The sequence below is a fragment of the Ovis aries genome, chromosome 1, assembly GCF_016772045.2.
Source record: "Ovis aries strain OAR_USU_Benz2616 breed Rambouillet chromosome 1, ARS-UI_Ramb_v3.0, whole genome shotgun sequence".
Lineage (NCBI taxonomy): Eukaryota > Metazoa > Chordata > Mammalia > Artiodactyla > Bovidae > Ovis > Ovis aries.
The window spans coordinates 11195841-11209726 of NC_056054.1; the positions used below are offsets into that span (position 1 = coordinate 11195841).

Genomic DNA, 13886 nt, shown 5'->3' on the forward strand with positions numbered 1-13886 from the left:
GGGCAGGAAAAAGGCTGAGGGCCCCGAGGTAGGAGTGTCTGGCCTCACCTGGCTCCCGGGGAGACAGGGGAGGATGAGGGGTTGATTGTGAAAGGGCTGGCAGGCCGGTGGAGGCGCTTGGATGTTATTGCAAGTGTGATGGGAGCCCCTAGTTTCCATCAGAGAGTGTCATGGTTCCGTGACGCACTTCAGAGAGGTCCTGGGGGTGAGCAGGGAGCTCCGGGTAGGAAAGGGGCTGCAGGGCAAGAATGGAAAGAGGGGGAGCCGTGTGCTGGCTGGCAGCCAGCCAGGCCAGCAGTGGCTGAGGGCCTGGACCAGGGGGGCTGGTGGAGGTGAGCCAAGCTCAGACGCTGATGGGAGTGGCAGCAGGCTCTCTGCACTGCGGGAAGCAGGAATGGAGGACCACTGCTTGGATTGGGTCCGAGCACCTGAGGAAAGTTCAGGTTGGGGAGCACGATGTAGGGAATTCAAGTTCCATTTCAGGTGGTTGATTTGAGAGGTCCATAAGTATCTGGGTGGAGCCATCAGACAGACAGACGCAGCCGGGAGGAGTCTGGTTGGCCTGGGTGTGTGTTTGAGAGTCCTCAATATACAGGATGGATTGAACACCTTGGGAGTGGCTGAGGTCGCCCAGGGGACGGGAGAGGAGAGAGCTCTGGATGCTGCATTTCCGGTCTGCAGGAGATGGCAGTCTGTGAGGGGGGAGGAAGGTCTGGCCAGGCAAGTGTGTGATCAGCCGTGTTAAACTGGGCTGCGAGGGTAAAGATGAGGCCAGAACCCAACCCCTGGCTGTGGGTTTCCTTGGGTTGCACCGACATGTTCAATGCCTGGTGTCCGTGGGAGTATCAGTGTGTGGCGGGTGTGTGGGTATGGCCAAACTTGAGTGTGCGTCAGTTTGTATGGCACACACCTGTGCTCCGTGTGGGTCTGTGTGCGTGCCTGTCTGAGTGGGGGCTGTGAGATGTTGGATATGTTTGTATTAAGCTGTTGACTCGCATCTGTGCTATGGAGATCTCTGGGTATCGCTACCTACAGATGAAGGTGTGTCTGTTTGGGTTGGCGTGTGACTTGTGTGAATGGGTCAGGTGTGACTCACTCAGCCCTGGCAAAGCAGGTGTCCATGTTGGAACAGAGTGGGAGTTGAGAATGGTGGGCTGGTCCCTCAACAAGAGGTACCCAGAGGGCTGTCTTCTCCAGGGGGTTGGGGGGAGGCATGTGGGCCTGCCAGGCCAGGTGGGAGAAGGTTCAGAGAAGCTGGGGGCTGCTCCTCAAGGCCCTCGGAGAGGTGCCTGAAGCCTTTGGCCCATGTGGTCCCCTGACACCATCCCCCTGCCCACCTGCCTGTCTGCTTTCCCGCCTGCCTCTGCCCACCCGCCAGCCTGTCTGTAGGTCTGCCCGGGCACCTGCTTTCCGGTCGTACTGGCTAGGATCTCTGCGTATCTGTCACCTGCCTGCCTGGCTTGTATCCCACTTCTGCGCCTGCTGGTGTCCTCCCTGTCTGTCAGCCTGTGGCTGACCTGCTGCCTGCCCACCTGCCTGCTTGATAGCCGCCTTTCTGTCCTGTCTGCCTGTGAGACTAAACATTTGTCACCTTGGGAGGCACAGAGTGTTCCTAAGATGAAGCACAGGAAAAACAGGTATTAAGGGGTGGTCATTACTTTGCCAACAGAAGTCCGTCTAGTCAAAGCTATGGTTTTTCCAGTAGTCATGTATGGATGTGAGAGTTGGACTATAAAGAAAGCTGAGCGCTGAAGAACTGATGCTTTTGAACTCTGGTGTTGGAGAAGACTCTTGAGAGTCCCTTGGACTGCAAGGAGGTCCAACTAGTCCATCTTGAAGGAAATCAGTCCTGAATATTCATTGGAAGGACTGATGCTGAAGCTGAAGCTCCGGTACTTTGGCCACCTGATGCGAAGAACTGACTCATTTGAAAAGACCCTGATGCTGGGAAAGATTGAAAGTGGGAGAAGGGGACGAGAGAGGATGAGATGGTTGGATGGCATCACTGACTCGATGGACATGAGCTGGAGCAAGCTCCAGGAGTTGGTGATGGACAGGGAGGCCTTGCGTGTTGCAGCCCATGGGGTGGCAAAGAGTCGGACATGACTGAGCAACTGAACTGAAGTGAGGGGGTGATCAGAAGGCTGAGAGATTCAGAGCCTCTGGGAGGGCCCTTGGGAAGCCTGGCATATTCAGGGCCCAAGGCAAAGCCTGACTCTGCCCCCTTCCCCAGGGGCCCAGGTGGGGACCAGCCTGGCTGCTCTGCTCCTGACACCAGGGCCTCACCCCACTGGGGCTTCAAAGGCTGCCTAGCTCTCGGGTGGCGGGAAGAAAGGGACTCACTTAAGGCCTCCTAAGACCTGTCTAGCCCTCTGAATGCCCCCTCAGCACCCAGGACAGCTGCTGGGAAGAGGAACTGTGGAGGTCTGGGATGTGAGTCATCACAGTTAGGGATGTTGAGTATCTTTTAGGTATCTGGCACAGTGCTTAATAACAAAGTGAATCAGTCGTAAGTATACATATGTGACTCCCATTTTACAGAGAAGGAAAGTGATGCTCAGAGAGGTCAAGTGTCCTGTGTGCAGTCACAGGCCTGGATTTGAACTTCAGGTCCGTGTTCCCTACCAGTCTTCCACAGGGCAGTTCTAGGCTGTGGTTCTTCCCATCTGTCAGACCCAAAGCTGCCTTTTCTTGATTTTTTTTTTAATTATTTTGGCTGCATCAGGCCTTAGTCGTAGCATGGGGATCCGTTGTTGCAGTGCAGGGGGCTTCTCTCTGGTCAAGCACGTGGGCTCCATGGCACGTGGGCTCAGTTGCACCACAGCATGGGGGATCTTGGTTCCCTGACCAGGAATCGAACCAGCATCCCCTGCAATGGAAGGTGGATTCTTAACAACTGGATCACCGGGAAAGTCCCCATGATATTTTCTATTGCTTCTTGCGTGCCCTGGAAATGAAATTTATGGCTAATATACCCATCTCTAATTAAAATCAATATATAATCAAATCAAAAGTAATATATAATTAAATCAAATTATATAATTAATATAGATAATATAGTTTACAGATATACATATATTTTTGTCCTGTAATATATATAAAAGAAATAAAGGGTAATGTGTATTTGTGAACTGATTAATTGCCAGGAAGGTGACAGCTGAAGGTGCAGACCTGAGATACTATGTCAGTGTCTGAAATGGTGGTGAACTCTTGGTAAAGTTCTAAAAAAAAAAGTACGCATATCTTCCACTTTACACAGTAGTTGCCTTCCCAGAAAATTTAGTGTATATTATGGATACACAAGTCTCTGTGTGTATGTATAAAATGGTATTAGATTCTTGGCTCTGATAATTATAAACACATTTTTTCACTCGTGTTGAGCAGGATGTAGAATCTGCCTGCCTTCTCTGGTTGTCTGGAGTCCCTGGCCCCAGCCCCCTAAATGCCAGCAGCACCCTCTCACCCCCCATCCCCTACCCCCATCATTGTGATAACCAGCCCCCAATTCCCTACCCCAACATGGACACATGGAAAAGCCTCCTGTCTCTCATGGAGCTCAACATTTCAGTGGGGGAGACAGGTATCATCACTAACCACACATATCTTGTAGTAACAGGCTGTGATAAGCACAATGATGGGAAATAAAGCAGGGGAAGGGGTGAGGGAAGACCCAGTGGACATGGCCAGGCACAGCTCCCGGCTGGCTTCTCTCTGAAGCTGCTCTCCTGGAGGACACTGGGGACCAGGCAGTCACTAACACGGTGGGAACATCTCGGTTCTTGGTTGACCCCTCAGGAGCATAGGAGGCTTTGATCACACCTGCCTTTCTGGTACTTTCCTCCTGGCTTTGCTTTCAGGGCTCACACAAAAAATACTGGTAAAGGGGGATCTGAGAAGTTTAAGTCAACGAAGCCACAGTTCTGGTGTGAGAGCTGCGGCCCTCAGTATTAGGTGCCGAGGACTCAATGAGCCAAGGAGTCCTGCTGCTCGGGTGGTGCTGAATGTAAGCCTGACATGTAGGTGCCCAGGTGACACCTGTGCTCAGAACAGAGGCTGATTGGGCCAGGGGTGCAGGAGGGAGGCTGAGATGGAGATAAGTGCCCCAGGGGTGTGGCTTGTGGAGCTGAGTGTGGCCAGGGTGGGCAGGGAGTGCCAGCAGCTTCTGGCCTGGGACAGCAGGACAGATCAGGAAAAAGGAACATTTGTGTAGGCTTGGGAGTGGCCAGGAAGATGGGGGCCGCTTGGCTGCTGGGGTAGCTGTGGGAGGAGGGAAAGGTGGAGGCCTGGGGGCCTTCTCTGAAGAACCTTCAGAGAATCAGGGCCTTCCCACAGAACCCTGGAGGGGTGCCGCCCCCGCTTGCTGTGTGGACACCCGCCCGGGAAGGGGCATGGACCGCTGTTCCTTTTGTGACCTGGGTCTGTGCAGGTTCCTGAACACACAAGTGGGTCTGCCTGTGTGCTGTGGGGGATGCTGGGGACAGGACCAATCCGCCTCTAGCTTGAGTGCTCAATTTGCAGAGTCTAAATTTAGGTGAAGGAAGGAAGGACCCCCCCACCCCCACCCCCCCGTTGGTTTCCTATGGAGGGGAGGGTGGTGTAGGAAAAAGCCTGGCCTGGCCCTTCGTACCCCAGCTGCCCTGGATGGGCACATGGGCGGTCTGTCTGGCTAGGGTTCCCCCACCCCAGCTAGGGGGTTGGTGGTGAGAGGATCAATGCTCTGCTGGTGGCAGCTGCTCTGGGACACATCCTTCCTGCCCAGGTCGGGGCTGAGCCAAGCCAGGCAGAGTCCCCCTTGGGACTTGGCAGGAAGCTGGACCAAAGCAGGCTGGGAGAATGTTGGGTGGTTCTGGCCCCCTCCCTGCTTCGAGAGCGATGGCTGCTGGGGTGGAGTCGGGGGGTGGGGCACCCATCCAGGGCACCTGGCGGCAGAGCCCAGAGTGAAGGAGTCCTGCTCTGCCTGGCTGGGTGGGAGGGACGGGGATGTGGCGAGGAGGGAAGAGACATGCAGACCACGCGGCTCCAGGTCAGGAAGTTTTATTGCTGACATGCAGGAAGAGTCCCCATGTAGTACAAAAATATGACTTTATACAAACTTTTTTGTGACTTTTTCCGTTTTTTTTCTTTACAGTAGGACTTCTCTCAGCGTGTGACACCCAGTGAGGGCAGACCCAGCCTCCTTTCGTTTGCTTTGCCAGAAATTAATCAGACGGATGGGCTGACCTTGGACGGGACCAGTCTGTCTGACAGGCTTTTGCGGACCCGGAGGATATTGCTTTGAAAAGGAGAAGGACCACCAGGCGAGCAGGCCCGGAGGGTCTGGGCGGGCTGCCGGACAAGGGGCTCGGGTGAGGCCCTCACAGAAAGACAGTCACGGATGCTGGGAGCCCTGGGCGGGACTGCATTTCCACTCCTTTAGGAGACTTCTTTTTTGAAATAAATATAGAAAAGAGGGCATCCCACCCCCACCCCACCCGCTCGAGACCCTGGCTCTCAGGATGGCTGAGGGGGGTCGGCCTGGTGCTCAGGGGGGCGAGTGCTGGGCTCAGGCGGGCTCCCGCGGACCCACTGAGGCAGAGGCTGAGGCGCCCGCGTGCCGGGGTTGGGGGGGAGGAAGGGGGTGTGGGCGGCCCTGCTACTGCTGGCAAGAGGTGGCCCCATTTTTTCCAGATGGGGAAACTGAGGCACAAGGAGGTTTTTTTTTTTTGTTTGCTTTTTTTTTTTTTTGGGACCTTGCCCAAGTCACTCACAGTGAGTCAGCTTTTGGGGAGGGTACAGCTCACACGCCGGGGAACAAGGTCACACGGGCCTCGGTCCCCTCCCCCACTGGGCAGGCAGGGCAGGGCCGAGGGCCCAAGGCGGCCTGGAGGGGGACACTCGGCTGCTCTGAAGGGCTGGGGGGGCGGGCACATCCGGGGAGGGCCTCTGCTTGGCACTGGGTAGGGCCAAGTCCAGTGCGGGAGAGCAGGCAGGGGGGCATTCTGGTGAGAACAGGGTTTTCTGGCAAGATGGGCATCCACTTCAAAATCTCGGCTCAAAAGGGCAGCGGGGCTGTTCTCAAGCCAGGCAGGGCCCCCGGTCCCTACAGGTCTCCCTCGTGAGCCCTGCAGCCCCCCAGGAAGGACCCTGGTGACTGGTGGTCTGCTGGGAGAGACACCGCCTCTGTTACGAGGAAGGGGCAGCGGGGGAGATGCCCCTGCTCTTCTCTGAACACAGAGGGGTGCCAGCCGTGCTCACAGCTGACCGAGGGCACCCCTTCCCATCCGGGTCAGCGTCACCTCGGTACCACGGCGAGGGGTGGAGGAGGAAACCAGGGCTAATGCAGGTGTACAGCACCTCAGAGAAGCTGAGCTGGGAGAAAGAGAAGCCAGTCTAGGCTTCCTCATCACCAGAGACAAGGAGGGACTGGTGGGCTGGAGATGGAGGGGGCCGGCAAGAAGGGGCTTCTGAGCCCGGGGCTGAGGAAGGGGCCCACTGGGGGCTGTGGGCTCCCCTCCTGTCCAGCCAGGCTGGGGGCAGCGAGTGGCCACGGGCCGAACCACCTAGAGATGGCAGAGAAGCTGGTTTCAGTACAAAAATAAATATATTTGATTCCGCTTAAGATGAGGTGAGAGTTTTCCAAAGCTTGGACTGAGGGGCCTGGGGTCAGAAGGGGAGGGATGAAAACAGACTGTGAGGGGCCTGGGAGGGCAGTGGGGAGTGGGCGTTCTTGTGGGGACCCAGCAATGAGCTGCACTTTCAGCTTATGTGGACTGTTGGGGGGCAGCTGCCCCCTGGGGGTCGGGGGGTGGGGTGGGGGTTGGTGGCGGGCTGGCTCCCTCCTCCTCCTCACTCAGTCCAGAGACAGCATGGTTAAAGAGACAGAGGTAGATTAAAACGTTATGATTAAAAGCAGATTAGTTATCTAGGCTTCTCAGATTAAAAAAAAACAAACAATCAAGCAATCATTCCAAAAGGTAGCTTCGCGGTACCTCTGCTGACCCCACGTGTGACCTGGGCTGTCCCTGCCCCGTCCCCGGCGCAGCCCGGGAGAGAGTTCAGCACTGCGGTGGGGCGGCGGGGCCGCTGGCTGGGGGCCGGGAAGAGGTGGTGGGTGGGCGCCGGTGCCCCTGCCCGAGGCTGCTATTTCCGCAGGTAGCGCTGGGCCAGGATGGCCGCGTCCAGGGGGCTCACAGGCTGCGCGTCGTGGCCCAGCCGGCGCACGGGCGGCACCCCCGCCCCCGACTGCCGCCTGGGCACCCAGCTGCGGGCCTCGTGCACGGAGCTCTTCTCCTCGGCCAGCAGCAGCTGCTGCCGCATGTAGTTCTCAAACTCGTACTGGGAGCACTCCTCGGCCACCTTCGCCTTCACAGCGGAGACAGGTGGGCCGCGAGACAGGCGAGCGTGCAAGAGAGCAGAGCAGGGGGTGCGTTAGCTGGCCTGCCTCAAGAGGCTCCCTCCTCAGGCACCACCCCCCTGGGCCCAGTCTAGTAGTGGCTGAGAACAGGGGTGTCCCTGAAGCTCCCCAGCCAACCTGGATCTCGCCGTGCTGGCCCCTCAGACCTGTGACCGCCCCTAACCCGCTGACCGTGGGAGAGGTCACGTTCCCTCAGGAGACTTGGTGCCCGCCCTGTGCAGTAGGGCAGTACGCTCCCCTCCCCGAGGTCCCCCACGGACCAGTGCAGGTCAAGCGTTAAGAGAGTGGCCTAGGGCGAGGGCGCTCAGTGCATGGGCAACCGTTTCCCTGTCCTGCCCCAGGCTGAGGTCCCTGGAGAAGGCCACGCATAGTCACAAACTGAAATGGGAGGTCCCAGTGCTGGAGTAGGGGTGGAGAGCAGGGCTGTGGAATCAGGCTGTGGTTGATTCTGAGCCGTGTGGCTTTGGGGAGGTTACTTTCCCTCTCTGAATCTGTTTCCTCTTTAGTGAAATAAGAACACAGGCTGCACAGGCCTGCGGTAAGGACTGAATGAGATGTACTGGGGGCCCTCACTGCTTGCTAGAGGTGATTATTTTTAGCTGCTAAACAGCCCTGGGAGCCAGGGGCAGGGTTCTGAAATTCTTCGAGGACAGGGGGGCTCTGCTGTGGTCCCGGGCTGGCTCCACCTGGTCCCCCCTGTCCAGTGCTCGCTGTGGGGGACTCAAGGTGGCCCAGAGAGGGAGGGTCCTTACAGCTTCCCTCCCAGGGACTCAGCAAGCCCTGCCCTCCAGGGGGCACCCTAAGATCACCCGCCGGCTGCTGCTGGGCACCCTGGGCCCAGCCCCTGCCCCCAGCTCAGCACTTTCTTCAGTGCAAGGGACGGGAGGAGAGAAAACCGGGAGAAAATTAATCATCTGAAAAACGAAAAGCAGGAAGGGCGAGAGAGAACCCTGTGAGTCAGAGGGGCAGACAAGTGCGGCCGTATAGACGGCCAGCGTGTGGCAGAGCCAGGGCCTGGGCAGGAAGAGGAAGCTGAGGGAGGGCCAGGCTGGGCCACTGTGAGGCCACCCTGCCCTGGGGCCTCCACCTCGGCTGCCCTACCGCCCCTCTCTCAGGCCACAGAACTGCCAACTGAGCCAGACACGAGGCAGGCCCCGGGCGGCTCAGGCTGAGGAACTTGAGGCTCCCGTTTCAGCTCCAAGGGCTGGGGAGAGGCCAAGGAGGCCCGGCGCCCTGCCAGGAGCTGCCACCTCTGCCCTGCCCTGCCCAGTCTGCCCTGCCTGGAGGGCTGGTATCTCAGGACTCGGCCAAACGGCCTGGCTGCCGTCCCCAACTCACCTCCTGGGAGCTGTCTGCATTGCTCATTTGGTCGTCGATGTCAGGAACCACCTGCAGAGGCCCGCTCAGAGAAGACAGGGACTGCCTGCAAGGAAGGCAGATGAGCGAGGCTGGCTCCAGGCAGCCCGGCCCTTCTCCCCACGGCCTGGCTGCCAGGAGCCCAGCAGGGCCAGTTCTCACTGCTCTGAGACTTGGCTGGAGTCAGCAGACCTGGGCTGAGCGCCCAGAGCCCCTTCCTGACACCACTGCCTCTGCTGCTCCGAGCCTCAGCTTTCTCGCCCAGTAAGTGAGGGCAACTTCTATCTTGCAGGCTGCAGTGAGAACTCAGGGAGATAAGGCCCATCCTAGAGCTGGCATAGACTGGCACACGGGGGATGCTCAATCCTGAGTTCTGCCTGCGTCCTCCAGCCCTGCCCATCAGGACCATCTGGAGACCTGACCCTGCCCGGTGGAGAGACAGGCCCAACCTCAGGCAACCTCTCCAGGGAGGCAGGGCAGTGCCCACGGGTGGGCAGGACCCAGCTCTGGTCCAGCCGACGTACCACGACGCGATGATGGAACTTAGGGCCTCCAGGACGTCGGCGGCGGCCAGGCGCTGCTGAGGGTCGAGGACGAGCAGTTTCCGGATGAGACACACGGTGTTCTCAGAAACCCGTCCGTCCCTGATGCAGGAGAGAGGGGCAGCGGGCACTCAGGCGGGGCGCGCTGGTGCCGGGTCTCGGCCCAGGACCCCAAGCCTCCCCATGCTGTTTCTGCCCCTCGAGCCTGACGGGCCAGCGCCCAGGGAGGGGGGACTCACTCGGGGATGGTGTACTCCGCGGCCTTGATCTTGCGGAAGAGCTCCTGTGGGATGCTGTCGTAGAAGGGGAACTGGCCATACAGCATGGTGAACAGCACCACGCCCAGGGCCCACATGTCGCTGGGCTTGCCCCGGTACGGCCGGCCTGCAGGACGCACAGACACACGCGTGCTCAGCCCAGGGCTGGGGAAGAACGGCCCTGCACACCCTTCCCTGGCACTCCCAGGAGTCCTACCCAGGGGACCCCCCTCCACCCGGGCACCCTCACTTCCAGTCACCCTCCTGTGCTTCCTCCTAGAGCAAGCACACTGGCCCTGCCCCTGAGCTTCAGCAGGGCGCCTTCTTCCTTTACTCCTCGGGCTGGTTCCTGCTCGTGCTCTGGAGACCCAGCTTCACAGGGGGATGCCCCATCTCGCATGCTCCACGAGGAGAAGGGGTCTCACCTGGCCTTGTGCAGCCCACCCCTGGGGCAGGCCTCATGCCGCCTCCCCACAGCACCAGCTCTGCCCTGATCTGCCTGGGTTCCCGGGCGCTGGTCCAGCCCCGTCAGCAGATGAGCTCTCCCAGGAGCTCTAACCATCAGGTGATTTCTCCCTGAGTGCTGACTTTTGAGGGAACACTGAACTTCAAGCTTTTGTTTTGATAATGACAATGCTGGCTATGGTTCATTGAGCCACACACTAGGTTAAGGGCTTATTTAATCCCATTGGGACCTAAGGAAGTAGGGGCTATTATCATCCTGATTCCAGAGACGAGAAAATAGAGGCCCAGAGAAGTCAGTTACCATTCCCAAGGTCACACAGGTATTAACCAGACCATGAACTGTGGGGGCAAGGCCATGTCCGTCTGTCATGCCTGGTGCCGAGGTCTGTGCTTAGCACGCAGAATCAATGAAAGGCAAACTTGAGATCAGAACCCACTTGAGTCACCCCACTTCGTCCTCTTAACAATGGGGGCAGGCGGGACTGCTTTCAGCTTTTAACCCAGGGGGAGACTGAGGCTCAGAGCCGGGGCTGAGGGCCAAGGCGCACAGCTGCGTAATTAACACGGCCAGTCTCAGAGCCTGGTCTCCGTCTTCCGGTCCAGGTCTCTTTCTGAGGCAGGGGGGGTTCCTTTGTTTCATTCTCCAGGACTGGTATCCGCCTGGAGGAGCCTGAGAGAGGCCTCGGGCAGCAGATGGGAGTGGCTACATATGGAGACCACCCCGGGCTGGCTGCCGAGGAGACTCCACCAGAGGCAGCCCGCCCCCCACCCACAGACCCCACCTCACAGCTCTGGGCTGAGGGAGGGGCCTGGGTCTTCCTCCTGGCTCTGCACCTACAGGGAGGCCTTCCGGATGCCCATGCAGGGTGTATCCAGGCTGGGCTGTGGGGCAGGGGTGCTCAGGGAGCTGGGATACGCCCCTGGCACCCAGATCCTTCTCGCAGAGGCCACTGTGACTCCAAGCCCCATCTCCAGGCCCGGGAGGTGGCACCACTGCCCTCTGCAATGTCCTGTGAGAGGCCTGGCACTCCAGCAGAGCCCTCAGCTGGGAGGCCTCCAAGGAGACTGCAGATGGTTGTGGCAAGTGGGGTAGCCTGTTCCCTGGGAAGACAGGTGACAACTGTTACTGTGAGGAGGGGGGCACGTGTGAGTGCTGGGGACAACAGGCCCCTGAGACAACCCTGGAACCTTCACGATGGAGGGATGGCAGTGGGGGTGAGCCCTTAGAGCGATGAGGACAGAGCAACCTCAGTTTGGCAAAGGACCAGCAAGAAGGGAAGGAAAGCCTATGGTGAAACAGGAGTGTGGGTTTGGGCGGAAGGCAGCCCTGGCAGAGGGGGATACCTCAGTTTTCTGGTGAACTATTAGCCGTGACTGTAAACAAGAGGTCTGGTCTCCCCGAGCCTCAATTTTCTCATCTGTAAAAATTCTACCTCATGGGGTAGCTGTGTGGTTTTAAACAGAGGCTGCCTGTCACATGGCTCAGTGCAGCATCCGGCACCAACGGTACGACCAGAAGGTGGTAGCTAACGTAAGTGACTTGTTCTGGGTACTACTACCTGTCTCAGCCATGGAGGCAGGGTGTTGTCTGTTCACTGCTGTATCCGAAGTGTCTAGAACAAAGCCTTGTTCATGGCAGGCCCTCAGTAAATACCAGCAGAATAAATGGGTGAACAAATAGACAAAGGGAGTGGTACCTTTGAGATGCAAGTCTCATCACAGTAACCTCCATGAAGACCTGTTCAAAGGCCTCCTTTGGGACTTGAAATCAAGGATGACGTTTTCTCAACAGGGCCTCTGCTGGGCCTGGCGTGGTGTGGCCCCCACACGTCTCCCCTTGAACTTTCTGAGTGGGGCCTCGGGGGGCTCTTCACATGTGCAGGGGGTTCCTATTACCCTCAAGATACAGCTCAAGGCCTTCGAGTGCCTGTTTCTCACACTCACAGAAATCACGTTTCTGTCCTTCTGAGCACTAATCTCAGAGAGTAATTAGTGTGCTGACTGCCATCTTCCTCCATGAGACCCCACGGTTTGGACCTGGGCGGGCAGTACTGGTCTGGGCCACCGCTGGAGCCCTGGCACCTCGCCCGGGGCACAGATCCAGTCTACTGCCTGAGTCAACGGCTGCAGAGCCTGGCTGGGTGAGGCCCCCAGGGCTGCTGCTAGCTCCCCGCACATACCGCTGAGCACGTCTGGACTGATGTAGGCAGGGCTCCCACGCTGGTCCTTCAAGAGGTCCCCTTCACTCACGAGATGCTTCCCAAGGCAGAAGTTGGTGATGGTTATCCGATGCGTCCTGGGGGGCAGGAGGCAGAGAGCGAACAAACCTCAGTGTCTATACCCCTGGCTGCCCCCACCTCTCATCCCGGGGCAGAGGAACCACACCGCATCCTCTTCTGTTCCCCTGGCCCGCCTCATCTTCCCCGGGGCCGCATGGGGAGTGCCATCGGGGGTGCGGACACAGGCCAGTCACCAGGGCTGATACCTGGTGAACTGTCCCTGAAGGGACCCGAGTCACTTTGCCCAGGGAAGCTTCAGAGTGCTCCCCTGAACCTGCGCCCTTCCTGAGTCCTGGGGCTAGAGCTTAGGGCCTGGAACAACTGTGGAGATTTCTTCAAACAAGCTCACATAGTATGTAGGTTGGGAGGGACTGGAGGTGTAGTTCAGCTCCCTCACTCACCCATGAGGACTCCGGCAGAGTCCTGGAGGACTCCCTGAGGACCACCTTGTCCCCCGGGGGCTGATTCCTTCGGTCATCACTCTTAGGATTAAGTACTATCACATTATCACTGACTAGTGCTAAACACTAATGCCTACTGAGAGCAGACCCTTATCTGGGCTTATGTGCCCAACAGGGGCTGTTTGCATTCACGCCCCACAGCAGCCTACGATGGAGACTTTCTCACTGCCCACTGCACAGAGGATGCAGTTAGGACACCCAGAGAAGTGGAGGGACTTGTCCAGGGTCACATAGCTAGTGAGCAGAGGAGCAGGATCCAACCCAGGTCTGTCTGACCCCCCAGAGTCTGCACCCTGAGTGACACTGGTCAGGTGCCCACAGGGTCCCTGGATGGTGCCCAGACCCTGACTTTCCCTTCCGATCCATCCAAGCTAACTCACCCCTTGTGTGGTACCAGAGACTCTGCACTGACTAGAAAACCAAAGAGCCCCATCTGAGAGTCGTGGTGAGAGGAGCTTTGGGCTCCAATCCTTTCTAGGAAGTCACAATGAGAACAAAAGTCACTGGCCCAGAGGGGATGCAGTCTGCCACGGTAGGGGTGCGGGGAGGCAGGGGCCTCTCCACCCACAGGCGAGCAAGGCCACATGCTGGCTCCCGCGTCAGCAGGCTGAGCAGGGATGCCTGGGAGGACGGTAGGAAGGAAAGCTGCACCAGGGGCTTGTGCGTGAGGCTCCCAGAGCCCTCCAGCTTTCTCGGGGAGTTCTGCTGGCAAGGGCTTGGTGCAAAAACAAAGGCCGCTCTGTCCCTGGCGTTCCAAATGGAAACGCTGACTCTCGCTCTCCATACAAGCCTGCCCTGGCACATGCCACAGAAACCGGCCTGGTGGCCCCCAGGGCGGCAAGAGCCCGAGACGGGGATTGGTGAAGGGTCTCGGGCGCAGGTCACGTCAAGAAGTGGAACTGCTCCCGCTTGGACCCACCCTCGTCACTGTCCTGAATACGTGACTGCCAAGGCTTCTCGTCCACGAGGGCCCCACAGAGCACACACACGGCCTTTTCTCCATGGTCAGAGCTGGCCACGGCAGCTGGAGGCCCAAGACACTGGGAGGAGGACAACTCGGGGGACAGTCTGGTAGGCTTGGGAGTCAGATCCCTGGGTTCCAGTCTTGGCTCTGCCCCTGCCTGGCTGGGTGA

General features: G+C 58.5%; 1 protein-coding gene across 4 annotated transcripts in view; it reads right to left on the bottom strand.

Moving 5' to 3' along the window:
• Window positions 1-5018: 5018 nt before the first annotated feature.
• Window positions 5019-13886, bottom strand: part of STK40 (serine/threonine kinase 40) — a 37549-nt gene continuing 28681 nt past the window's right edge. For all 4 annotated transcript variants that reach the window (XM_027967921.2, XM_042245639.1, XM_015091863.3 and 1 more), the window contains 5 exons: window positions 12194-12309; window positions 9531-9675; window positions 9274-9393; window positions 8732-8816; window positions 5019-7341 (listed from right to left, as the gene is read on the bottom strand). In XM_027967921.2, coding sequence (XP_027823722.1) covers window positions 7120-7341; window positions 8732-8816; window positions 9274-9393; window positions 9531-9675; window positions 12194-12309 — 688 coding nt within the window. In that variant the 3' untranslated portion in view covers window positions 5019-7119. The remainder of the gene's footprint in view (window positions 7342-8731; window positions 8817-9273; window positions 9394-9530; window positions 9676-12193; window positions 12310-13886) is intronic.